This window comes from Geospiza fortis, unplaced genomic scaffold (assembly GCF_000277835.1).
Source record: "Geospiza fortis unplaced genomic scaffold, GeoFor_1.0 scaffold12, whole genome shotgun sequence".
Taxonomy (NCBI): Eukaryota; Metazoa; Chordata; class Aves; order Passeriformes; family Thraupidae; genus Geospiza; species Geospiza fortis.
The window spans coordinates 4,839,326-4,866,572 of NW_005054323.1; the positions used below are offsets into that span (position 1 = coordinate 4,839,326).

At 36.0% G+C, this 27,247-nt stretch overlaps 1 protein-coding gene across 1 annotated transcript in view; it reads right to left on the reverse strand.

The window, feature by feature from the left end:
* The window catches only part of CNTLN (centlein), a 178,819-nt gene that overhangs the window by 123,824 nt on the left and 27,748 nt on the right, over positions 1–27,247 (reverse strand). Inside the window, 5 exon segments of the mRNA XM_031056874.1 lie at positions 7,146–7,279; positions 13,628–13,807; positions 14,390–14,493; positions 14,496–14,521; positions 26,917–27,012. Coding sequence (XP_030912734.1) covers positions 7,146–7,279; positions 13,628–13,807; positions 14,390–14,493; positions 14,496–14,521; positions 26,917–27,012 — 540 coding nt within the window.

A 27,247-nucleotide genomic window follows, 5' to 3' on the forward strand; every position in this document is an offset into this window, starting at 1 on the left:
TAGGTCATTCAGGAAGGCTTTATCTTCCTAGAACCTCAGCCAATGGGAAAAGGAAGAGGAGGGCAACATGCAGTCAGGAGTTTAGGATAAAGGAGGCCGTGTCTTCCAAAAACCCATGACTCCTCTGTCTCCTTTGCAGAAACTGGTCTTTTACAGTGTGATTTTCCACACACCGGGAAATTAGCTTAACTGGGTGCCTATCTGAAGCTGCTGTTCAAATGGACACAGCACATCTTCATGGAAGACAACAGGAGGAATGAGAGATCTGTCTGCACCTGCTGGACTCACTGGGATCACAGAGACAAGGTGGGACAACTCACATGACTGAAGCACTGCCATGCATGGATACAGGTTCTTTAGGAAGGCCTATGTTCAAAAAGAAGGTTCTGGGAAACTAGAGCAGTTAACTGCATCTTAGTCCCAGGGAAGGTGATCGACCATGTAGTGGAGAAGATGATCACTGGGAGTCATAAGAGGAAATAATATTTACAGATTCATAGAATATTCTGAGTTGGAAATGGATCACAATGACCATCAAGTATAACTCTTTAAGTAAATGGCTTTTACAGGGACTGAACCCACAACCTTGATGTTATTAGCACCATGCTCTAACCAGCTGGCCTGGAGCCTTCTTTGAGGCAATTCCCTTCTCTGAAGGAATTCTTATTGCATAAGTGGTGAGCACCGGATGTTCTTCTTTTTGATTGCAGTAACACTATTGACATAATATCCCATAAAATTTGATAGACAGACTGATGAGGTATAGGCTAAATATGCAGACAGTAAAACTGTCTGCTTAAAACTGTCCACCACTTGAACTGGTAGAACTACTGGGTTTGAAGAGTTGTAAGCAAAATTAAGCTCAAGGGCACGCATTAAAGGAGTAGCCTAGGGGCTAATATTAGGGCCACCACTTTTCAACATCTTCATTAATGACGCAGACAATGAGGCAGAATGCACCACAGCAACCTTGCTGATGACACAAAAAAGGGGGCTTGCACAAAAGATGCTTGGCTGCCATTGAGAGGAACCTTTACAGATCAGACAAAAGGCTGGACAGGAACTTCATGAAGTTCATCACAGACAAGTGCAAATTACTGCCTCTGGGGGTAAAAATCCTGTGTAAAAGCACAATCTGGGAACAGACAAGCTGGAAAGCACCTTATTAGAAAATGCCCTGGAGATCCTGCTGGACACCTGAATGGCCATCAGATAGCAATGTGGCCTTCTGCCAAATGCCAATGACATCCTGAGCTTTGAAGAGGATACTGCTGCCAGCAGGACAAGGGAGGTGATAATTCCCCTCTAGTCAGAAGTTTTAAAGCACATATTGGTGCTGTGTCAGTTTCTGGGCTCCCCAGTACAAGAGAAACATGGACATGGTTGGAGAGAGCCAATGAAGGGCCTCAAAGATGATTTAAGTATTGCAGCATCTGCTGCATAGAGAGCAGCATAGAATACATAGAGAGGCTAGAAAGCTGGGTCTGCTCAGCCTGGAGAAAGGAAAGTTCAGGGACATCTGAACTATCAACATCTATAAATACCTGATGTCAATCTAGAAAGAAGATGCCGATGGACTCCTGTAAGTGGTGCTCAGTGACAGGAAAAGAGGCAATAAGCACCAGTAAAAACCAGATGAAATTCCAGCTAAACATAGTAAAAATATTTTTATCCATAAAAGAGGCTTTGAAAGAGGCCAACACTGGAAGAGCCTACTCAGAGAGGTTGCAGAGTCTCCATTCTTGGACATACTCAGATTGGACAGAGTACTGGGCAGCCTGCTGTAGCTGATACTGCTGGAGCAGAGGGCCAGGTCTGCTGGAGGAGCATACTACACCTTCTCCAGAGGTGTCTGCCAGTTTCAGCCACTGAGTGATCTCTGTGATTCTGTTACTAATTTGCTTGTCCTGTGCTCAGAGTATTCAAAATCAACCTCAAAATATTTATTAACATGCTTACTCTAAGCAGCAAATAAGAAACACTCTATAAGACAGACAACTTATTCTGTCACTGCAGCAGGATAAGGATGTCGAGTCCTCAGAAAACTTTTTGTCTTGGGTGAGCATGTAACAGAAGAAATAACCAAAAATTACTAATTGAATGTAACAAATATAATGACTGGCATTTAACATATCAGAGCCATTATACACACACACACCCATACAGGCATCTATACATACATACAGGCATCTATACATATATACAGATATATAAAAATAAATACATCTACGTATAAAATATAAATAATATACGCATAAAATATAAATATACATATAAAATACGTATAAAATATAAATTATATGCAAACATGCACATACATATACATATACAAATACAAGCACATGGTGATAAAGTCTTTTGACATACCTTACACTTTAAAGAAACACAATTTTAAGAAAAAAGTAGCCATGAGCAACAGTAATTGAAGAAACAGCACTGTCAGCTAAGACCCAAACTGCAACACTTAAGTCTACTTTTTTCCATCACCCCAAACTTCCCATAAAATAACACACTATGATACACTGAGAGCTTTTAACCTTTTTAAGAGTAAAGTCAGCAGGTAGTACTGAGAAATAAAAAACACCTCTCTGTCTCTAACCTCCTATCTTAAGATGAATAGAATGGGAAATGAAAAAATTTACAGTAAGTGACCTGCACACTTCAAGCAACAAGAAAGTGTGTGCTATGAAAAATAGTCTGATCATTCTCACATCAAAATAGAAGAGCATCACTAAATTATTTCAGTCCCTGAAGTAAGATTGTTGGTACAGTAACCTCAGTAGACTTTGCTTTCAGGTTGATGCTACATGAAGACACCACAAAACAGACAGCAGCAAGACTCAAACATTTGGCACCTTATCCAACCAGTAACAATATTTAAGTCTCTGCTATTGCTTAGAGCAGAGACAGCTTTGGTGCTCACAAACATTTCCTTCTGTCCCTGAAACATAAGATCAAATAAAACCTTTCCATTTCTGCAGGGGAAAGGGGCCTTATATACCCCAATAAAGGGTTTTAGAGTAACCTGTGGCTTCCCAGAGATGTAAATGAAATTAATAGCTATTGTCATTCCACAAGCTATGGAATGTGCTGTGCTACAAACAGAATTAAAAACATACACATCACTTCAGGTGATGTTTTTAGCTTTGTTTCACCACCACAGTTCTGGTGAATATACTGGGACTTTGAGCATCTCAGCTGTCCCTGTTACCAAGGGAATACAAGATCCTTTGGGGTAATTCAAGTAATCTCTAGATCCCACTACCTGTAGTTTAAAAATGCAACACAGTGACAGGTCCTACAAATTATGGCTTCTCATAGAAATGGCATAAATACTACAAAATGGTTTGCAGCACGCAGCAAAAAATAACCTGAAAAATACAAGAGCAGCAAAACAAGACCTGAGTAAAAATCTGACTGCCTCATAATTTACAGCACACAAATTAATAGTAACTGCATTGGAAGGGGTGATGGGCAGGGTGGGGGCACACATGGTGGGGGAGTAAAAATAGAAATATTATTACAGAAAAAAATAGTTGTAAAATCATCAGGGATAGAGTTGGACTAGATAAGAATCAAAGGAATGAACTCATGGCCCACATTTCCACTAAAAACACTGGGGCAAGTGTCACAGACATTTCTTTCATGAACTGAGCTTTCTTGGAGACAGTCCGGGAGAACGAGGTTTGTTATTCATTCTTTACTTTCTATTCTTAGGTAGCTAGCAGCTTCTGGAAACTCTCCTTTCTTTTTAGTATAGTATAGTATATGTATATATCATAAAATAATAAATCAAGCCTTCTGATCATGAAGCCAGATCTCGTCTCTTCCTTCACCCAAAAACCCTTGTGATCACCATCAACAGGCAAGAAATTCAAATTCATTTTAGAATGGATTTTACTCTATTTGCAAACAGTTTAATATTTCCTGGATACTTGTGACAGCAAGGCTCAAGCCTCAGTGAGTCAATCAGACTTCTCCAGTTTGATGTTCAGAGCTCTACTAGAGCTGTGTCAGACCACAAAGTTCTAGGCCCTGGTATTTAGCACAATTTTAAAGCAAAAATCACCAAACTTGATAACATGAAAATGGAAAGGTTACCATGGACTCTAAAGAAATAAAGAAAATCTGTACTAAATTAAAACATCAAAAATATAACAAGAAAATACATGTCACACGTAATTCAGAAGTTTGAAATGAAACCCAGTGAGGTGAAGAGTGCTTTGCAAAAATTAGGCCAAAAAAGAAAGGTAATGGCTTCTTGAAGACAGTCACTATACAGGATATATCCTGTAAATACTGTTTGGTCACTGGTCCTAGAAAATTTATCTTCCACATCTCAAAAGTATGTAGCAGACTTTTACTGCCATATGGCAGTATTTTCAAAACCACCTTGTTATTCTGTAGAACCAGAGCTGCACTGGAGTCTTTCTTCAAAGTTTGATCTCTAGTAATTTCCTGAAGAAAACAATTCTCTTGATGTCTACAGACGCATCTACTGCTAAACTAAAAAAAACCTCTTGCCAACAAGCTGACAAATATGCACAACACAGGAAGTGGTGAATGCACAAGAAAGAGAGCACTAGCCCAGTATGTACATATTCCCTTGGAGATTTGCTTTTTCAATTGAACTTAGCACATACTCTAAAAATTTCGGACAGTATTACCAAGGCATCAGCAGAAGGTGTATTTTTCTCAATCTGCCTATGCTGTATCTGAAAGAAGACACCAAATGAAGGAAGCCAGTTGTCTTTCTTTCTTTCTTTCTGCTTCTAGAGCTTGTTTCTAATAATTTCATTTGTGCTCCTGCTCTGTTTTCACAGAATAAGGGGGTGGGGAAGGTAGGAAGGCAGCAAACAGTGAGACAGAGCACTGGGGAGAGCAGATGCATTTGCAAGTCAGATTGCCTTTTTCAGCTCTGAAGTTTGACATTGATTATGGGAAACAGAAGATACTAAGGAGGATGGGGTATTTTCCACACTATTTGTTCCAGAATTTTCTGCCAGCATCAAATGGCAAGCAAGCATTCAATGTGATGCCTTCATAAGAATAACTTTTAAATAGATTTAAAAAAACCCCAACAACATTACCATAAACAGGAAAAATTAAATTCTTTAATCATTAAGTCAACACAGTCGCAAGACTTTGGCCTATGAAAATGAGAAGATGGAAAGACTTCATTTTCTCCTCAGATTTTTTCCTTTAACTGGGGAGTTGTTACTTTAATTTAAATAAGAATTTGTCTTCTTTTTACAAAGACTTGTTTAACTTTGACATCATTTTAAATTGAGAAATAACAGAAAAGCAATTTTCTCTACATACTGACATCTCAGAAGATAAGAAGGAATTTCCGTATTCTATACTATAAAAGTACAAAATATTTGCAATTCTTGGTATGTATTGCTAACTACTGAAACTGTGAATTTTACATAATATAAGCTTAAGCCTTCTTTCTTCATAATAGAAATGTCAACAAGAAATTTGTAGCTGAAGTTCATTGAGAAAGATTAGCAGACAAATAATTATAATGATACTGATTAAACATATACACACAGACATGTGAAGCATAACTCACATACTAGTGATATCCAAAAATACTATTAGTTATTGCAATACCACTAAGTATCTAGTAAGGAAAACATTAGAGCACACAAACCCCCCCCATATGACTGATTTACCAAATAGTTTCCCATAAATCTAGAGGATTTGTTATATGGAAAACATAGAAGAAGACTTCACTTTAAAATAAGTGTAGTCTTCGTCTCTTTATTACCTCATATTCAGATCTTATGTTCAAAAATGTCTTTATTTTACTTCCATATTTTAATGAGGTGCTTGTGCCAAATTCTAAGGGGTTGTTTTCCAAAGAATATCAAAGAATTCATTTTGAGAAATTTGAAGTTCAAAGATTTGGCCAACTCAGATTGCAATATCTGAAGCTGAAACCAGCAAGCAGTGACTTTGCAAACTTGACTACCAGACTCTAAAATGCCTTCTTTGCTGTCCCCAGTCCTCACACATACATATTTTTCTGAGAATAATTCCAGGAAATAAATTCTATTACTTCATTGATGAATTTCACAAATTCTATTGACTGCCTCTTTCAATACAATCTCCCAATAAGCTTATGCATGTTTATTGACTTTTTAAAACCCAATTGGTATAATTTCTTCTAAACATGAAAATAATTTTTCTTGTAAAGACATCATCTTTCTGGCAGAGATTTCAACCTGACGAGATTTCAAGATGACAATTTAGTTCAGATGCATCAAAAATAATATTTCTTGGTTTTTGATTAAAAAAAAATACTTAGATATTGACTCTTACAGAAAGATTTTTTGTGCTTGGAAAGTAAAGAGGAGTATCCATACCAATGATTTCTACTTCCCAACTGCAGCTCTTCAGGCAAAACCACCATTTAAAAGAATATTGAAGGGAATATTATTAATCTAACATAGGAATGAAACAATGTGTATGCCTCTGAAGTTAAGAAGTAAAACATGGACCATTTCCTGACAATTGACTTATAGTTACCATTTATCTTCTGATATTACCTTAATTCTGGAGAATTCAGTAATCTTTTCAATTCATATAATTCATTCTGTCCCTTAGTTTTTTTTCCAAGACACAAATAATGCAGCACTAATCTTACAGATTCAGTGTAAAGAAATAGTGTGTGAGACCTAAGATAAAGCTTAAATCACTGCACTTTAAACCTCTAGAACAGGCCTATGTAGATTTCTGCTGACTTGTCAGATTTGAATCTAATTAAGAAGTTACACTTAGGCCTAAAGCTTTTTCAAGTTTAGGGTGTTTAGCCTGTCTAATTATTGTTCATGTCCCTAATCATATTGTTACTTTATTACTTTCAGTCAAGATTGGTAGTTCTCTGACATAATGCAAATTACAGAAGTATAATTTCTCAAGTCTATCACTACTCAAAACCAGCTAAGATATACAAGAGTCAAAATATATCAGGAAGAGTCTACATAAACTGGCAGACTTCCAAAAGCCTTACATCTTGTGAACAGAATGGTGAAACACACTGTTACACAAAAGTATCTTCAATGCATGATACTGCTTTTTAACTGGAACAATAGCCTTTTTGAGAGGATTCAGACTTAAAGTTATTATGAAATACTTACTTAGCTCCAACCACATCACAATCCTTTTGGAAAAGTTCTTCCTGTTTCACATCTACCTGAGATGACAAGTTACTGCATATACTGTGCAAACTTTTTATTTGTTCTCTTGTCTCTGCTAAATCGGTTTCCAAATTCTGCAAAGAAAGGAAATGAAATGCATTAAGAAGAAATAATTAAAATCTGCTATGCAAGTTATCTATGTATATAGATATATGGATGTGCCCATACATACATGCATACCTTTCTTGCAATCTAAGCAAATACATATAGGTAGGTATATATGCATGTATGAAAAATGTGAAATACCAGGAAAAAAGGTGTATTTCAATTTTTAGGTGGCTACCTTTTCTTTACTCTAAGTTTTCCTTAACTCAGTTGCTGGATGTGGAAGGAGGAACCTGAATCAAACCTTTGCAACTTTCCCAATTTAACTACTAAAGTGATTAAACCTTGTTTTCTACGTAGAAGTTCCTAAGAAAACCAGCTATGCATTCATTGTTTTAACCTCTCACAAAAATTCACAATATCATGTATATGAACTAAGAATCATAGATACAGATCAATTTTTGAGACAGCTTGTTAAATCTGCTCTTATTTTGCACTGCTAATTCAGTGCAAGGAATTGCTTCTTCAGGAGAAGAAACAGCATACCAGAAAATTTCTGAAAGTGCTCACGGAAACAATGCAAACGAACAAGGGTCTGCCTTTTACCATGAGCCCTACTGTAGAAGTTAGTCAGTAAACTGCAAAGGCATATCTAGGAAACACAGCAGCAAGGCAGCTTACTCAAACAAGACTTCAATGTCTACATAAACCATGCTGGAGTTCCCTAAGAAAAGCACATCAGTCCTTACCAAGCTTTGTATGACTACTCTCCCCAGAGTGTTTTGAGGCAAGAATGGAAATATAAATATTACAGCAATATCAAGAACAGAATTTCAGATGGTGGCAACAGCCTTAGACCTTCTTTGGTATTATGCTACTCACAGATGCAAACACTCGTTCTCAGTAAGGCAAATATTCCATGATACATTAATAATTTAAAATAAAAGCCTCCTCTTAGAATATCATCCCCAATCTACTGCCAAGAGTATATTAGTTTTCCATTTACATACAGACTTAAAGAAATAAGAAAATATACATATTTCCCTTTCAGCAATGATGCCTCAAATGTTGAGGTTATCAAAATATTTCTATAACTAAAAAGTGAATCATTACATTTTAAATAAATTGCTTAAAATTGCATAAAAATGTCTTATAGGTATTTAGATGTATCAGAAGTTTACTACCATCAAATTCCTTGAAATCCTTGAAATTGTATGAAAACTATCATGTCCTGGTAATAACATTAACATTGATATAAGGAAATAGCAAAATTCACAAGTGAACGAGGTAGGAAATTAATTTGTTTCTCGACAAATATCAGGCTACACACCTGGTGTACCCAACAAATGAGTCACCATTCAGTGACTCATAGAAAGTGACTAGGTAGAAAACTTAATTTTTTCTTGAACAATGAAAAAATTCAAAATTATAGTAGACAGTTCACTATCAACACATAAAATTTTTAAAGTGTAATAAGGTATTTATAACTTGCAGACAAGTAACTGTAGAGCTTCTCCTCAGTATTTTTTTCCTCTGTAGCTAAATGTATTGAATATGTGAGCAAAAATTTGAATAGTTCATATATTCTGTGATAAAATCTATTTGCCTATTTCTAATACCACACTACAAAGTTGCAGGTTTTCCATGGAAGAGATTAAAAAAATCTAACATTACCAATGCTTTAAGTTCCCATCATCCATTCCAGAACACAACACAAAGAATATGTAATACATTATTTTGTCAGAAATAAAACTTCAGAAGTTATCTAATGGCAGATTTTAAAATTAGGAAAAAAGTATATTTCAGTACTTCATTTGTGACATATTTAACTTCAGCTTTTGGTTTCAAGTAAGAAATTAATCAGCTCAATCTTTTGAACGCATTTTGAAAGCTCGAGTTTTTTGGAAGCATTACTATAAGAGTAAAACATGAAAAAAGGGAAAGAAAAAACTTGTTATACAAATACCTTAGCTACTGAAATATATATATTGATGTACAAAAGTTCAGCCGAATACTGAAATCTAAAATAGAATCATCAAATGGTTTGGGTTAGGAAGGATCTGAAAGGTCATCTACTTCCAACTTCCCTGCCACGGGCAGGGAGCTCTCCCTTCTAGATCAGGTTGCTCAAGGCCTTATCCAACCTCGACTTGAACACTGCCAGGATCTGCCCACTCCCTGGGCAACCAGTTCCAATGTCTCCTCATTGTCATAGTAAAGAATTTCTTCCTAATCGCTAACCTAAATTTCCCCTCTTTCAACTTGTAACCACTCCTCCTTACCCTATCACCACAGTTCCTGACAAAGAGTCCCACTCTGGTTCCCCTGCAGGCCCTGGTCAGATCCTGGAAGGTTGCTATGAGGTCTCCACACAACTTTCTCTTCCTCAGGCTGGACAGCCACAACTTGCTCAACCTGTCTTTGTAGGAAAGGTGGTCCACAGTCCTCTCAGGGCCCTCCTCCAGACTTGCTCCAGGAACACCACGTCCTTCTCATGCTGGGAACACCAGAAATATACAGGGCACTCCTGGTGGGGTCTCACAAGGGTACAGTGGAGGGGGAAAATAACTTCTTTTAACCTGCTGACACATCTCTTTCAATGCAGCCCATTAAATGGATTTCTGGGCTGCAAGTGCACGTTGCAGGCTCACGTTGAGCTTTTCATCAGCATCGTATTTTTGACCATGAAAAAACCTATAATATTTTATACTCAATTTCTATCTGCATTTTTAAGATCATATGGAATTTATCACATTACCTTCTTGATGATACAGTAACCAAAAATATTCATTGCATAAACATGCTTTGTAAATTTGCGAAATTTTACCTAGCACAAATACCTTAATCTGGGTTTTTAAATTATAGTTTATTTCAAAGGAGCATTTAAGATTCAAGCTTTTAAAGCCTATTAAAAAAAAGCTACTTGAAACAGTCAAAACATAGAAAAATTCAGTTATACAAGAGAGAAAATGCATATTTATAAAAGACGCAGTGCAAGACAGCAAAAAAAGGTGAATTTAAAATAACTTCAGACATGAAAACTGTAAGAAAACCAAGGCATGAGGAAGTACAGGTATGCCCATTATGGAGTCACTATGAATTAACACCCCACTTTTGTTATTTGTAGCTTCAAACCCTTTGAAAGTCACTTTCAAAGACAGTAGCTTTGTTTTCATGTTTTTTCCTGTTATATATTATGACAGAAGGGAGAGTAATTTTTCAAGGTCCCATCTCAATAAAACTCTCATTTTTCATTGGAACTAAAATCCCAGGCTCCTCTTGAGAGAGATGGCTGTTTCTTTGAAAGTTCCAACCTTCAGACTTCAGAAACTTCAGAAGTACTATGCTAACTAGGAATTAACAAAAACAACCAACCAACCCACCAGTAAGCAATTCCATTATCTTTTACTTCACCTCCACTTAAAACCTGCCAGTCTGACATTTTTTCATCTACATACAAATCCTTCTGTGACTTGAGTTTGGGGGAAAATATATTTATCTTGACACTAAACAACAGTTCAGTATCAAGAACAACCAAATAACTCAAATAACTAACTGATTCTTAGATAGGGAGACACCTGGCTGATTGATGACTTTTTCATTTGTTCCCTTTCAGGGCATATAGAAAGCTGATACATAAACTCTGGGAATCACAAAAATTTCTCAAGAACTACTTTAGGCAGATGTACAGTTACCTTTCTTTACACTGTATATTATTTTTTCAACGTACATACAGAAAATAAAAACCAATAAAATGCTATTGTCAGCCTTTTAGCCACCTTATCAGGTATCCGCCTGTTACCTGTCTCATACTGATTTCAGCTAGTATGACAAAACTTTAAAGAAATGTTCTTTAAAAGGGCAAACCATCCATAGCAGCTGTTCCTTTCTCTCAGTTTGAAGAAGTTGAATTTTATACCTAGTTATCGTAGGTTACAGTAACAACCAGTCTTCAAAAGTGAGAAGTGGCACTTTTCTTCAAAGGAAATTGTTTCAAGACAGAAGGAAAAAAAAAAAAGCTAACACTTCAGCCTTTTCATAGGTGACCACTTTTCCCTTTTCCTAAGAAGCAACCTGTGATTTAGATCTCGCATTTCTACCATCTAATGCACATTTTAAAGGCAATGTTGGGCTAGCTTATTTTGAGAAGGATTCCTTTTATTCTCTCAGACAGAGGAGACTAACAACTGTATACAACACATCTTTAAGATTGTTAATGCCATGTCTATTACTTAAAAACATGTACAAAAATACATTGACTCAACTCCCAAATTAAAGGGCGAGAGGCAGCCAACACTCTCAGCACCCGTGATTGCAGTTAATTTCAGGCAGTCCCAATGGATGTGTATCAGTCAAGTACAGGTATCTTCCAACACATCCACTCTCAGTACTTCACACTGAAGTCTGTCTCTAGGCACAGACTTTTGGGGACACCTTGGAGAAGACTGAGGCAAAGACAATATTAAGTACCTCTGCTGAATCTACTAACTTTTGTAATTAATTCATCATTCCATTTCAGCAGCACGTCCCCATTTTCCTTGTTCAGTTTTTTACTGATAAAGCAGTTCCAAGAAATTCTGATTGTATCAGTCATTACTTGCAACTTTCAACTGCACATAGGTTACCACCACCCTTCAGTGTCCAGACAACGTTTCTGAACTCTCCCTCTACAGCTTTCACTGTTTCCACTTCCTGAATACTGTTTTCCATCTGCAGCCTACACCAGAATCTATTGGTGAGATCTGTTTAGCCAAGTTTATCTCCCAAGACATCCACTGTTTTTCTAAAGTGGACCATACTTGGGTTTGTAGAAAGCTGTCTTTAAAGACATCATAGTTTTTCCTGAGCTCTTTAACCTTCAAAACTGCTTCTCACAAGATTCCACCTACAAGTTCCCTAAACATCTGAAGACTCTGCTTCTTAACTCCAGGGCTGTACAGCGCTACTTTCCTTCCATCACTGTCTCAAGGTCTTGGCCTCGGCAACTTCATGGTCATTATAGCCAAGACTGCAAATTATTATTATCTTAAGTTCTTCCTAGTTTGCAAACAACAAATCCAACTCTGTGACATCCCTGGCTGTCACAGGCAACACCCATCCCCAGAAATATTCCCCTTCACACTCTAGACACCAGCTTAACTGGCTTGTAACACTCCTTTGAAATACCAACACTACTAATTCCCATCCCTACAATCGCCCAGCTCTTTCATTCATCGGCATGCCTCATCAGCCAGGAAGACAGAGACAGAGGAGATATTCTGACTGTATTCATTGAAGGGACAGTTAACAGATTTTCAACAACTTGTCCAATATTACAAGCACTACATTTGACAACTTAAAAATTGTTTTATCAGCTTGGCACTCACTAGATTTTTCTCTCCCAAGAATCAACAAATAATTTCTTGTCCTAGGAACTCTATAACCCTTTCATCATAACCAGTCTGAAGAAGTCAATTTGCAAGAACTTTACTTCCCATGTTAAGAGATCTGAATTAAGCTCTTTCAAAAGAGTTTCCATCACCACAACAATCCAAAAATTGTTAGTGCAGGAAAAAAAGGGCATTTCTGGGTGAGGTGTTAATTAGATAGTTATTGCAATGAATGTACTTCAATAATGTAAAAGAACACATCATTCTAAGTGTACATTCGTCATGCCAACAAAAAGAATCCACTACCTAGATGTATATATAAGCAGCTGTTGAATTAAGATTTGCCATGTTTATGGCTCATTTCTCGGAGGAATTTAAAAAACACTAGCCAATTTCCACCAGGAAACAAGAAAAAGTATGACTTAAATAAAAGAGAAAAGATCTGCACCATGTATGCAGTTATTTTCTTTTTTGCTTTATCATAAACTATGAAAATAACTTTTTAATATAGTATAAGCAATAATAATACCCCTCATAGAATAGAGACCTTTGGAGGCTAGGGCACAATTTATTTGGAACTACATGTTCTTTCATACCAACAAAGATTAAGTCTACTGCAACCAGATTATGTGTAAGTAAATTACAAATCAAGAAAAAAATTGTGGTAACATTTTTAAGCTTTTATTTTTTCACACACACACACACATACACACACACACACACACACACACATATATACACATATATATATATAAAAATAATCTCAAAGTACAGCATCTTTTATTTTTTAATGATTACATTTTAAGATGACTATTTGAAGTCAGATTCCTGCTTTGCAGCATCAATTTTTAAAAAGCTGTGGGTCTTAAGTGATAGAATGTAAATGAATGCAAGTCCCCACTGGTAGATTTGAATATATAACTTGCTATTTAAAGAAAATAACTTGTAGTGAGATGTCTGGAGAAGTTAATTCTCAAATAACATCCAGGAGTCCATTCCACTTTGTACCTTCATTCTAGTATCATTGCCAGATTTTTCTTTTTTCCATTGTGCCTCCTGCTTCCTCAGTTTCTCCAGGTCACTTAGCAGGTTGGCACAGCATATATTTAATCCCTGATTTTCCTCCTCCAGGTTTTTTATAACCAGTCTGTTTTGCTCTTCCTTCTTCTGTGCACACTCCTCAGTGTCCTGTAGAACAGTACCACAAGGGCCGATAAACAAAAAAGTGAGAACTAATCAGCAAATATAAACTGTGCAGTTTTACCCTCACAGCAGCTTCTATATTTGATAGCCAAGGTCACCTGTGCACTTTTATTGGCCTCTTTCATGCAGGTGGAAGGGTCATATTTTTTAGCTGGATGACAGCTTTGATGAGTACACATTTGCAAAGAGCCCATTAATTGATCAAGCTGCCTTTGATGCTGTCCCCAGCTATTTTTGAGACCCACACAGACATATCCTCCCAGACCTCAGCTTTATCAATTAATAATGCCAGTCCCATCAGAATCTAATTACAAGAAGCCACATCTTCACACTTCTACTTTCTTTGCTCCATTTCCATCATTAACTATTTATCTGAAAGTTATAAAGCTTGGATTCTTGGCTTTAAAGCATCTTTCTCAGTTGGTATGTGAGAAAACAGTAAGGTATAGCAAGGCCTAAGGCAATTTTTTCTCCAAGCTTGTCACTTTCTGTGCCACAAAGGCTGACACTGCTTAAAGAACTACTTCAAAGCTACAGTCTTATGAAAATATGTACAAGTCAATATACCTTAAGTTCTTGGCTTTTATCTTTAAATTTCCGGTTCAAGTTACCGAATTCATTCTTCAAACGGGCATTTTCCTCATCCACAGCACTTTTTCTCTGCATTAGCTGTTTATCTCCTGCTGCTGTCCTGTGAGCCTCTATTAAAAAAAAAAAAAAAAACAAAAACCAAAACCTGTTCATAGACAAAAACAAGTGCAAAAGAGCATACATGTTCTGTGTTTTAGGCCTACAAAATGTAACTACCTGACATATGCGGTTTTTACAGCATTATTTTAATTCCATTAGCACTTTTATCAAACTCAAAGCTGAATGACTACAAGACACAGTAATGCAAATGAAGAACCAAACACCCTGCAGCTACTGAAGAAGCCTATAAATGCAGAACTGAACAGAAATTACTCAGGGAAGCTTATTCAAAAACAGTCATTTACAGAAGTTGTGCCTGTGTTAATGGATTAAGAATGCATTAGAATACTGTTTAACTTGCACTTATAGCACACCAAAAAACAAGCCAGAGCTGAATTCGAATTCTGCAGAATTTCCACAATTTGTCATAGTAAACAGAAATTCCTACTGAGTGAGGCTACCAAAATGATTATGATAAAAATACTTTTAAAGACAATTAAGTCTGGCTGAATTTGCAGCTCAAGGAAAATAACACAACATTGCTCACCACATACTATGGGTTAGTTCACTCACATACAGAAAAATCTCACTGCCATAAAGCAAGAACTTCAACTTTCTGCAATAATTGCATTTGATTCTCATGACACTTGCATTAAACACCCTCACTCTTCAATGCCCATTAGAACTCTGTTTTTCTCCAGGAGTCTGCTTTAATTCCACATTCTGTTTTGTCCCATCTCTTTCTAAATCAAAAGGGCTTTAATCTATAATATTTTCCTAGCAGTGACACCATAACTGTAGTACGAAACTGATAAAACTTTCATGTCGGAACTGAAATGTAACTGCTTTGCTTTTAATTCACTAGCTAAAATGAAGTGTGTACAGACACATAAAAAATCATCAACAAGACAATAATCCTCTAGATTATTCTACAATACATCTGATGATGTATGTGAGAGTTTTCAGTGTCTAAAGCTTACATCTGGTTCATAAGGACGTCAGACATAAAAAAAGAATGAAAATATACTGAGCAGAAACATGCAAAACAGTACATTTGAAGTAGCATTTTACTATTCAAAAGACAAAACATCTGCTCTTTGGATATATTATTACACTTACAGTAATAAACTGGTGCTGGCAGAAATGATTTAGCTGAATCTTTAAAAAGGTATGTATCCACATTACTAGGGAAAGGATCAGTAATTTTGTTTGTTACCCTCCCACTCCCCAGGTCCTCATGGAATTGGAGGAAGCAGCTCCTTCGAGTCTTCCTTCTAGCTCATTGCTACTTACTTAACATTTATCAAAACAAAAGTCTGTACTTGGAGACACCCTTAAAACATTAAAAAATCTCACCTATCTGAAAGAGACTCTTGGCTCTGAGCTAAAAATTCACACACACACATTTTTTATAAAAGCTCCAGCTCTTTAACGCATCTAATTTCTGAGTACACAGTTACATCATACTAATATTTAGTTTCATTATACACTGAGCAGAAACTGGGAAGCATATGTGTATTTGTGAAGTGAAATCAGAGATATTTGGGTTTAGTTTTAAATGGGATGTTTTCCAGCAACTTGGAGAATGAATGGAGACAGGATGATACAAAAGTGCAACTAGCTATTTCAAATGTTTGTTCTGTATTGCTCAAATTAAGTTTTCAACTGAAATAAACTACGTACTGTGAATATTCAGAATAGTCAGACAGATTATCCTGAATCAGACTTGCACACTAATTACTTATCTCCACAACTGAACAGTAATTTAACACTTGAAATGAATCAAAAAGCAAATATACCACATGAATCATTAAGCAAACTCACCTGAGTACTCTACAAAGTCATCTACTGCAGCACTAGTGAAATATTATCTAGGTGAGTTACACTTGCATGGAAAAAAAATCCTGTTATGTGTCAAAGCATTTTTCTGGGTTACCACTTTGCATGCTCTTATATTTTCCTCTAAATGAATTGAACTTTTACTCTCCTATCTGCTTATTTCACAGGCTTATAAAGAAGGAGGAAAAAAAGAAGTACCACTCAGGAGCCATGACTGGGTAGAAATAAGGATCACATAAAGGAATTTCTGAGATATAGACAATTAAGTAAATTATCATCTGCCCTTTCCTATGCAGGTCTTTTTGTACTTTGCTTCCTCAACCTATACATTACTTCATCTAACAGGTGAGTAAAGATTGATTTCTTATTGCAGAGAACACAGTGTTCCTAAAAGATTACCCTATTCTAGTAGGCAAGTGAAACAGCAGAGGAAAAAACGCACCTGATCAACACACAGGACAACCTCCTACTTGAGGTTATTTTGACAGATTTCACTAGGTAAAAAACCCATCAGGAATTACTCTATTCCCACACTTTCTACTGATTTTTGTCTAGATACTATAAAGACAGTCTGACACTACACAAGAACAATCTCAACTTACACTTTGAGTTGACTCAGTCATACTTGTTTGAATACAACAGGGCAAAAGCAATGTTTGACAGCTTAGTGGTCAAGAACCATGAAAAATCATCATGTAACTAAGGCATCTAAAGCACACTTCAACAAACTTTCAAGAAAGAAAACAATTCTAAAGTGAATTTGCTCCAATAAAAACCGAAAGAAACTGCTTTTACCCTTCTTTGATTCTGGGAAGAACCAAAGAGTATCCCCTGTATACTGGTGGATCCCAGGGTGCTCCAGGCCACAGTACATAGAAAGAAACACTGTGACCTGGCAGAGTAGACCTTTTGATGTCTCAGAGGACTGTCATTTCCGAATTAATTTTCAACCTTTCCCATGGCATCTCTTTACCTACAGCACAATAAAAATTTTTTTGTTCCATAATACATTGTTTACTGTCAAATACTATTTCTTTTTTAAATATCTTCATAGCAGTCTGAAGGGAAAGCAAAATCACATACCAAGTCAAACTGAAAAAATCTCCTATGAAAACAACCGATCAAAACCAAAAGGTGACAATAGCTCTTTCTTGTCTTAGTGCTGAACACACCAATTTTTTCATGGCAGTAGGATGTTAAAACTATCTGTCCATACTTCGTGTGAATAGACACAAACAAAAGATTTTAAATTAAAACTTTGTTTTTACCCATTGTGAGTTTAGACAGTACAGTACTGTATGGAGACAGTGAAAGTGGTAACAAAAGGAACTCCTAATGCTAGGAGTCTGATTCCTGAAAAAAAAAAGTGAGTTAGGACACGACTACCAGAACTTACTACTGTTTGATATTACAGATGTCATCACTGAAATTCCAGTCTTTAGGGAAATATTTTTTAGTCTGCTAAATAAAAAACAAGTAAAGAGAACTATGTAACAAAAGCTGTACATATTATTGTTGCCTTAAGTGCTTTCCAAATTTTCATATTTTGGGAGCCGAGATAAAAAAAAGTTGGAAAAACCAACTCCTAATTCTGCATTTTGAAATCAGACTGCACTACTAAATCAGTATTGCATAGCTGCCTCTATACAGGCTTGTGAAATGTAAGTAAGAGTGGGTTTTATTTCACATGAAGAAGTTAACTCAAACTGGAGTAAAAAAAAACTAGGAAAAACACAAAAATTACATATCCTTCAATGTTGCTGCTAATACAGGAATGCAATAACACACTGGGTTCTGAAGCACTTCACGGAAAAATTCAAATCTATGCACCACAATATTAAAGGAGTCCATCTAGGAATGCAACAAAGAGGCATTTGATTTCTACTATCAAAAAGGATCATGGTAACAAATAAATACTAAATTCTGTGCTTTCTTCATTGCACTCTTTATCAGAAGCTTTCACTGTACAGTAGTCCACTTCCAATACAACACAAGGAGAAAAAAGTTAAAATCAACATAAATGGATGAAAAATTGAAGCACTGAAAATACTGACATTATTTGAAGAAATCCTGACATCTTCTGCAGAAACTAAATTAATTTAGTCATTAAATTATTTTATTAAAAATTAAATGCGGAAATATCATTTCTTTAAAGTTCTTCTTCTCAGAATTGCCACTTCAACATTTTGTGACATATCCTCTCCCTTTCATAATTCCTTTTCCCTCACCAGGTAGTTGAGGTTGACTTACCACACTTTCAACTTCTCCTCTCTTTCCAACTCCTATTTTCATTTCTAGCTCGAATTTAACAATAAGTTTTCACCACTAAAAATGCTCCAGTAACATTTTATACTTTCTCTTAATTAAGCTTTCTTAAATTTTTCTCTATATTTTTTCAACTTCATTAATCCTCATGGTTCTTGAACATCTATATGCATGTTTAACAAAAAGTATTGCTAGTCATATTCTCATACAGTCCTCCAAAATAAAGAAAAAAACTAACAAAATAAATTCATTTTCTTTCATCTCATGACTTTTAGATTATACAGATCTAGATCTAATCTAGATTAGATTCTTGAATTATTTTCAGACATAGGACAAACAGAAGTTTAAGGCAAATAGTTCACAAAAAGGCAACCATATGCCATGAGTGTCACCAGCTGCATTCTGCAGTCTGTACAGCGTCCTTTTGGAGTCTGAATGACAACAGCTAGTTATGATATAAAATATGAGTTATTTTTAAATCCATACCTCTCTGAAAGTAAAACACCAACAGTGCTACCTGATTCTACTGTAGATAGATTCTAGAGCATACCCGTATTCACAGCTAAATATTCAACTTAGAACTTGACTCTTAACAAGGATGAAAAAACCCAATGAAAAATAGCAACTGACATATAACGCATTTAAATGTAACACATGTATTTTGAGTGCATACTCCATTTTTAATTCTTATTACTTTTCATTCCTAACCTTCTGCCAGAACAATCTTAAACTAAAAAGCAACCACAAACAGATAATTGAAGTGAGGGAGCTCAGCTGATTTTCATACCACCAAAGATGGTTTTCCCTTGTCCAATCCCATGCCATCCAGGATTCCCTGAGATAAACCAATTTAAAAAATGGTTTCTGAGAAAAAGAAGTATTAACCTGCAAGCAGGTATTTAGAAATCCATTCCCAAAATGAATGACAAATTCTGAATGTCTATTTCTATCAGTATTAGACATGAAATACATGATAAAACACGGTAACTTAGAGATGAATACAAGGAAAAACATTCTTATAAACTGTCTATTAAAATGTGCTTTCATAGCATATATGTGCTGTTGGAAAAGGACAGGTCTGCTTTGCAGGCAGTAGAAAAGAAAATCAAGATTCTTTAAAGCATTTTTAAGAAGATCAAGTAAAAGGGCTCTACAGAGAAGCAAACCAGAAATATGAGCAGGTGACTTCATCCTGCAGGTGGTGAATATGTACTCACTTCTCTACTATTAGTCAGTGTTGCTCCTGAATTCTCACCTGACCCATAGATTAAGGAAGGGTAAAACAACATAATCTATTATAAACACCATGTTCCCTATTGCCCTCTTCAGACTTCTCTGGTGTGATTAATTTGGTATCTTCAACAAAGTTTGCTATCTTAATCAAAACACCTGATAAGATTTTTCAATACCTGATAATGTGGTGGAAATAAACTGTGGTTGTATGCAACTCTAGCACCACACTTTCACTAGTAGCAATGGAACCATCTCTTACCTGCAACCTACTGAGTAGGTCACAGCACGGAGAAAACTATTTTTTGATGTGCACCACCTCTTTTTCACTCATGCTGGTCCTTACAACTCCACTGCAGCATGCTCCTTCTCTCATTCACTGAAACAAAACTTTACTAATATTTTCCGCAATGTCTTACGATCCTTTGTATCCCTTTTGCTCAGTTCCTTCCTCTACTCTGTTGTACAGGTAGAGTGCAAGCAAGCACCACCAGCAGCTGCATTTTTGCACCAACAAGGGAGCCAAACATTGTTTCTGGCACATGTGGTTTTCTATAATAGGTTTTCCATCTCTGAAACAAGCAATACAGAAGCTCCTTGCTCAGAGAAAGGGAAATATTTAGAGGCAGGTTTTTGCAAAAACACACCTCTAATTTGTAAATGAGACAGCATTTTGTCAAAATAGAAGATCTGTAGCTCCATAATAAATTCAGTATCAATTCCAAGCAGTATAGCATATATTGCAGTAATGTGTCTACTGCACTTAGAAATTGACTGTCAATTTTACTCTACTGAGCTCTCAGGAAAACTGTAGTAAATACTGACAACATAACCCAACAGTTTTGCCACAGCTAGTGATTCTCCACACCAGGACAGATCAGATTTTCTATACAACCCATAATACAGTGCTGTACAGCAATACTGCCTAACAAATGTAGTCTCTGCTCTTTCCTCTCTTCTTAGCAGCTCTACTTTGAAACAGTAGCAGCACAGCCTTCTAGGTCAGAAAACAGAAAATCCAAATTATCTTTCTATCCTCTATTCTCTCTACTAATTTCAAATCAAAACCAACATCCTGCTAAGTGAGCTTTTCTCTTATCTTCATTGAAGAGTCTTGACAGAACCAGGCCTAGACTTTTTTTTCTATGCCTTCCTCTCCAGCAAGATGTATACAAGGTCCTCAAAGTAAGTTAGCTCTCTAGAAGAGGGCACGACGATCTGAGATCTGCAGGAATTGATACCTACCAGCATCCTTGCCTGACACAGCATTACTTCATTACACTCCTATACATCAATGCTGCCAGATCAGGTGTAGTAAATAAAGAACAGCTGTTGCTGCGATCACCTCTTCTGACAAGCTCCCTCCAAAGTGCTGTCAGCAGATTCATAAGGCTAGAATCTAGTCTCACAGGGCACTGCCTGCATCTTTCTGCTACTTGATCCTTGAAGTATAACCATTTTCTTGACTTTCAGGAAACCTGTCTGTATTCAAGTAAGAAGCCACAATATATGGAAACTTCCTCACCAAATGTCCTTAAACATGGAATAAAATCCAACCATCTTAAAACAATACTGACTTTAGAAGTAAAAAAAAAAAAGTGTCACTACAATGACCAACTAATATACTAAAAACAGTAAAGAATTTAATATCTTATACAGTAAAAGCAGATTCCATTGGCTATAGAAACCATTTTTAGCTCAGACAAAAGGCTACTCTGCTTTGATGATAACTGTTCTGGGCTGAAAAAGAAAATTCCCAGCTAGACACTAGCTGACAAGAGGATGAATGAGAATGAACATAACCTCCCCTCTTCTTTCCAGGTTTGACTACTGAGCTCTGCTCAATATTCAAGAAACCATGCATTTCAAACTAGTGTACTGGGCAAAGAACAAGAGACATCACATTTCTTTAGTTACTTTTCATTTTTCTGTCTAATGCAAGTGCAGGTACCATCTCTGTAGAAACACCACCAAAAATATGAAGGCTAAGTAATAAAGACCCAGAAGCTTTACCCAACTTCAGGAATGGGTACTCATATGAATTATTGAAGACGTAAGGCATAGATTTACAGCACATCTATATAAACACCCAATATAGCTTCTTTTCTGCAGAATTAAGTAAGAAAAAGTTAAGCTTAAAAACTATTTCCTCAAAATGGAGCAAGCTACCTCACAGAAACACCTTTTCAAGCGGTAGAAAAAGCCTTCCTACTGGGAATTCATACAAAAATTATAATGAGCTATAAAGGTACAATGTAATTTAGAGCTTATTAATTTCTTTAGTCAAAAAAGCCCACAGGTATCAGCCATAGTCATCATACTACCCATCTCAGGCAGCATTCTATCAATAAACCAAAATCAGCAATTTTCAACTGTCTGTATATTTTTCTTCCCAAGTTTCTCACTGATATCAGCTCCTTAAAAAGGTTTCCTTCCCTTAATTTCATGAGAAAACTAACAAGAAGACGTCAAACAGAAAGGCAAAAAGACTTTTGATAATTCACTGATGCAGTTCAAAGGTGCTACATAAAACACAGGTTTCACCACTGAAGGCTGATCCCTTTTCCAATGCACTTGTCACTTTTTTTTAAAGAAAAAAAAATTGTTAGTGTCCCCTTCAACATGCTTTGTCTGCATTATATATAAATCTTATTCACTGGACCAACTTTTTCTGCAAAGAGTTTATAAAATTCATATAATCTCAACACTGCTGACACATTCATCAGAACTCCTTATTACCAAAATTATCCTCGTGTCCCTCATTACCCAAGAATAATCAAGCTTACATGCTACTGAAAATAAAGTATTTAGATGATAATAATGTCTCTATACATTTGTTCTAATTTAATAAAAGTATATTTATTACAAAGAAAAATATAATCAGGCAAAGGTACAAAAGTTAAGAAAAATTTATCAGTCTTAATTAATGCTTGAAGGTAGAATTATGCTTCTTTCAATTGGACCCATTAAAGAGGCTTTAATATAGATTTGCACAGCAAGCTGAAGATTTTCAAGAGCAGATAATGAGGCAAGCTAGTACTATTTTAACCCCTCTAGAGTATAATCAGTTGATAAGGTTTTGAAACGTTACAAGGTCTAGGACAAAAAGATTAGCTTTAGTTCCTCCAGATCAAAATTGAAAGCTAATTAATTAACAATGTTATAAGAAAAGGTTTACAGCTATTTTACCTGTCTTTAATGTCATCTTCTAAAGAAAACAGGTTAAGATATTTTAATTTTTCTATTGTGTGAATGGCAGAAGACTGTTCCCTGCTCCAGCATTATCTGCTAAACTAATTGCTTGAATTTAAAAATTTCACACATTGCCCCAAAAACCTCACAGTACTTTTTAAGGATGCAAATAGCACTGGTGATCTACTTAAGATACACACAATTATTATAAATTAAATGCAACATGTTAAAAATGTTTCCAAATAAAAAACACAATGAAAAGATTTTTTTGCAGCAAAGTATCTATCAGCCTTTAGAACAAGTAAAATCCTAAGAGAGCATCCTAGCCACTTAAACATAGCAATTAGAAATTCTTTTCATTGAAACAAAGAAGTGATGCATATATGTCAGGGATATATAACTGCTAAGAATAGAGTTTTGAGACACTGCATAAAATAACAGCAAAAAATCAGAATAGCACCCAAGACACTAATCTCAAAGGAATAAGATTTTTACCACAAAGCATTTACAATAAATATATCTGTATGCCAGATGAGGCCAAGTTGTGACTATCAGGACCAAGTTACCACTACACCAATTAAAAAAAAAAAAGCAAGAAGGGAAAAGTACAATGGAAAACTCAAATACAATATATTCTGTGCTGAATTTATGTGCAATAATAGACAAGAATAATCTTAAGTGCTTTAACAAATTTATTTGAATCTTTGAATGGTACATCTTGAAATCTTCCACACTAATTCATATTTTAAATGTTTAACACTATATGAAGGTATGGAACAAACTCATAAAAAGGTCTTATTCATGTATATAAAACTGAAGATTACAAGACCATAACTGAGGAGCAGTGAAAACCTGAAGTTGTACTAACAGAAGTTCAACGCATATACTCTAGTCCAAAGATATTGGACAGCAGAAGCTTTGAAAAATTGTGATTTATACTTTTATCTGTAAAGACACAAGTCCCATTTTCATAAGTATCTGAACACTTTTCTTCACTGTTAGGTTATACAAATGTGATTAAAGACCACATTACTTCTGAATCATAGTTTCCAAATTTACTTTTACTTGATTTTCAGTAATATCCATTAAAATAGAAACTTCTCTAATACTTGAAATATTTCTTTAAGAATTAAGCTTATTAAGCTTTCAGTATGAGCTAACCACATTGATGTATCTCATCTAGGCTGTGGAGAATATGCTCTCATATTTACAGAAATTTTTTAAGTCCTTTTAGGCATGTCAGTCTAAGCAAGACTAATACAAGACAAGAAGTACAATCTCATGTTCTTATACAGTTCTGTTGTTATTTCTAGAAGCAATAGAAGCTTACATTTATGTCAAATGATGAGATAGTCCATTGATTTTTCTTTTTTCCCTTACTCAGCATTGATTTATACAATCAACTTGGTGGCCACTCAGAAATTCCTAGACAACAAACCCTATAACAAATTATCTTGTTGCAACTGGTATCTCTGTGTGATGCATGAAGGCAAAGAGAAAAACAACAGAAGAAGTGACTGGCTAATCTCAACTTCCTAGATGTAAAAAATTAGTCAACTGAACACCCTTCAAGTCTTCCTGTCTGTACGTTACAGAAAAGAACATTCATTACCATGACTGTCAAAATGCACATTTTCACACACAACCTATTTGCATGTTAATTACCTAAATAGTATCTTTTCTTCCTTAGATGAACGAAGAAGGAGCACATTCACTAACATAAAATAAATAAGAACACTACATTGTTTTTTAAGCCAGCTCCATTCTTTGATACCAAATCACTAGAACTTCACACTCAGGAAGCAATCCCTCTCTTGATTCAGTCCTACAGCATCCCAGCCAATGGATGAGGCAAGAACGTCAGCATGACATCACCTCTGTACACTGCTTTCATACACAGCACTGGCACCATCTGGCACCCTTCACAACCTGCCCCGCGCAAGTCAATGATACTCTAAGGGAAGCTAATTGTAAGGGCCACATTAGAGTTGTGATGATCATGAAAACAACTTCTGTTCTCCTCATCTGTTAGAATCACTGAGTCACAGAATATTCTGATTTGGAAACAACCCACAAGGATCGTGAAGTCCCACTCCTGGTCTTGTAAGGACAACCTCCAGAATCACACCATGTGCCTGAGAGCATTATCCAAATGCTTGTTGAACTCTGGCAAGCTTAGTACAATGGCCATTTCCCAGTGGAGCCTTTTCCAGTGCCCAATCACCCTCAGGGTGAAGAAACCTTTCCTAATATCCAACCCAAACCCTCCCTGACATCCTCAAGCCAATCCCTCGAGACCTGTCACTGGTCACCAGAGGGAAGAGATCAGTGCTGCCCCACCTCTTCCCCTTATAAGGAAGTCTTAAATCCCAATGAGGTCTCCCCTCAGTCTCCTCCTCACCAGGCAGAAAAAACCAAGTAACCTCAGTCACTCCTGTCTTCTTCCCCTCAAGGCCCTTCACCACCGTCATTACTGTAGTACCCAAAAACTGCCCCCAGCACTGGAGGTGAGGTTGTCCCAGCTCAGAGCAGAGCAGGACAATCCCCTCCCTTGCCTGGCTGGAGATGCTGTGCCTGGTGCCCCACCAAGGACAGGGTTGGCCCTCCTGGCTGCCAGGGCACTGCTGACCCATACTCAACTTTCTGTGAACAAGGATCCCTGTATTTTCTGTGGGGCTACTCTCCAGCCTCTCATTCCCAAGTTTTTACGGATATCCAGAGTTTTACCATCCTGCTGATAAACTCTTCTTTCCTGGCTGCCGGATTTCCATGGTTTTAGTTACATTTACCAGCCTCTCTCCATTTCCATATGGATGATGTAAATTCATTACATCATCAATTTCAGATTTCTGATCAATTAGAGTTTCAGGTCCTGAAATTGATCTGAAACCACAGAGAGCAACCTCATGGAGAATGCACATCCCTGGTTCAGACACTGCCACAGCAGGCAGCCTTCGTAAAAGCACAGTACTGCATACATATTCCTATAAAGGTCTTCACAGGTATTTTGCCTTTCAGGTAAGGATAGGACAGAAATCATACATTGCTGGCTGCTAAATATGCTGTGTGTGTATGCACCAAACAGGTTACACATCACACCATAGACACCACACTGAAACTTCAGCCACTGCTGTAATACAAATTAAAGTTTATTCAATAATAAACAGTATTTTCATTTTATTTACTGCATTATTTTACAGATATTTACATCTTTCATAGATCTACGTATTATATGCAATGTAACACATATTACATCTAATGTATTAAATATGGGATATAATTCTATAGTATATAAAGTATATAATATAGATTATATATGGGATACAGATAATCTACTATATATACATTATATAGTCTCTATAATAAACAATTATATAATAAAATATGACATACCTTTTGTACTTCATATCATATATAATGTATGTTTTCATATATTTGTTTAAATATTAATTGATTCAAAAATAAATAAAAGGAGAAACACCACCAGTTCAGTAGTGTTTCTTGTCAGGCAGAAGATGCATCAGGTTTACTATTTTGTACTTGTCAGGATGGCAAATCTTACCAAGATGTGCATGGGCATATTACAAACCAGAACACTCTTCTAGACTTAGATCCAAGTTTAGGTTCGACTATAGGGTAAGATGAGGCAATGAACTGACAAGATTTTTCATAAAAAGTTTAATCTAAAATTATATGAACTTTTTAGGTAACAGATCAACTGTTTGAACAACACAGAAGAGTTTAAATAATACTTCATCAGAAATTTGTAATCTCTTAATCACAACTTTTTTCTTAGGAGAGAATAGCAAACTATTTTCTCATTTTGACAAACATAAATGTGTTGTCAATGACAAGTTTTCTAACTGCTCTATTTAAACATAATATAAATCTGTTCTAAAAATTCTATTCTGCTGTCTTGGGCTTGCAAAACCTCTAAAATGCTTCTGTCCTTGACTTCAGCTTTCTCTTTTTCTCTGGAAACAAACAAAAAAATAGACACTTTATTAGTCATAATTTGCAGTTAATCATTTGAATTTTTCATGTCCTGATAATGAATGTCATTTTAAAGCACAGAAAATTAAATTATCTGAAGCTGACAGGCCCTGCAGAATTAATCAGGGAGCATATGGCAAGTGACAGCAAATTACATCTGTAAACATCTAACACAGCTTTGTTCAAAAAGAAACAGAAATAAGAGGTCTTAATATT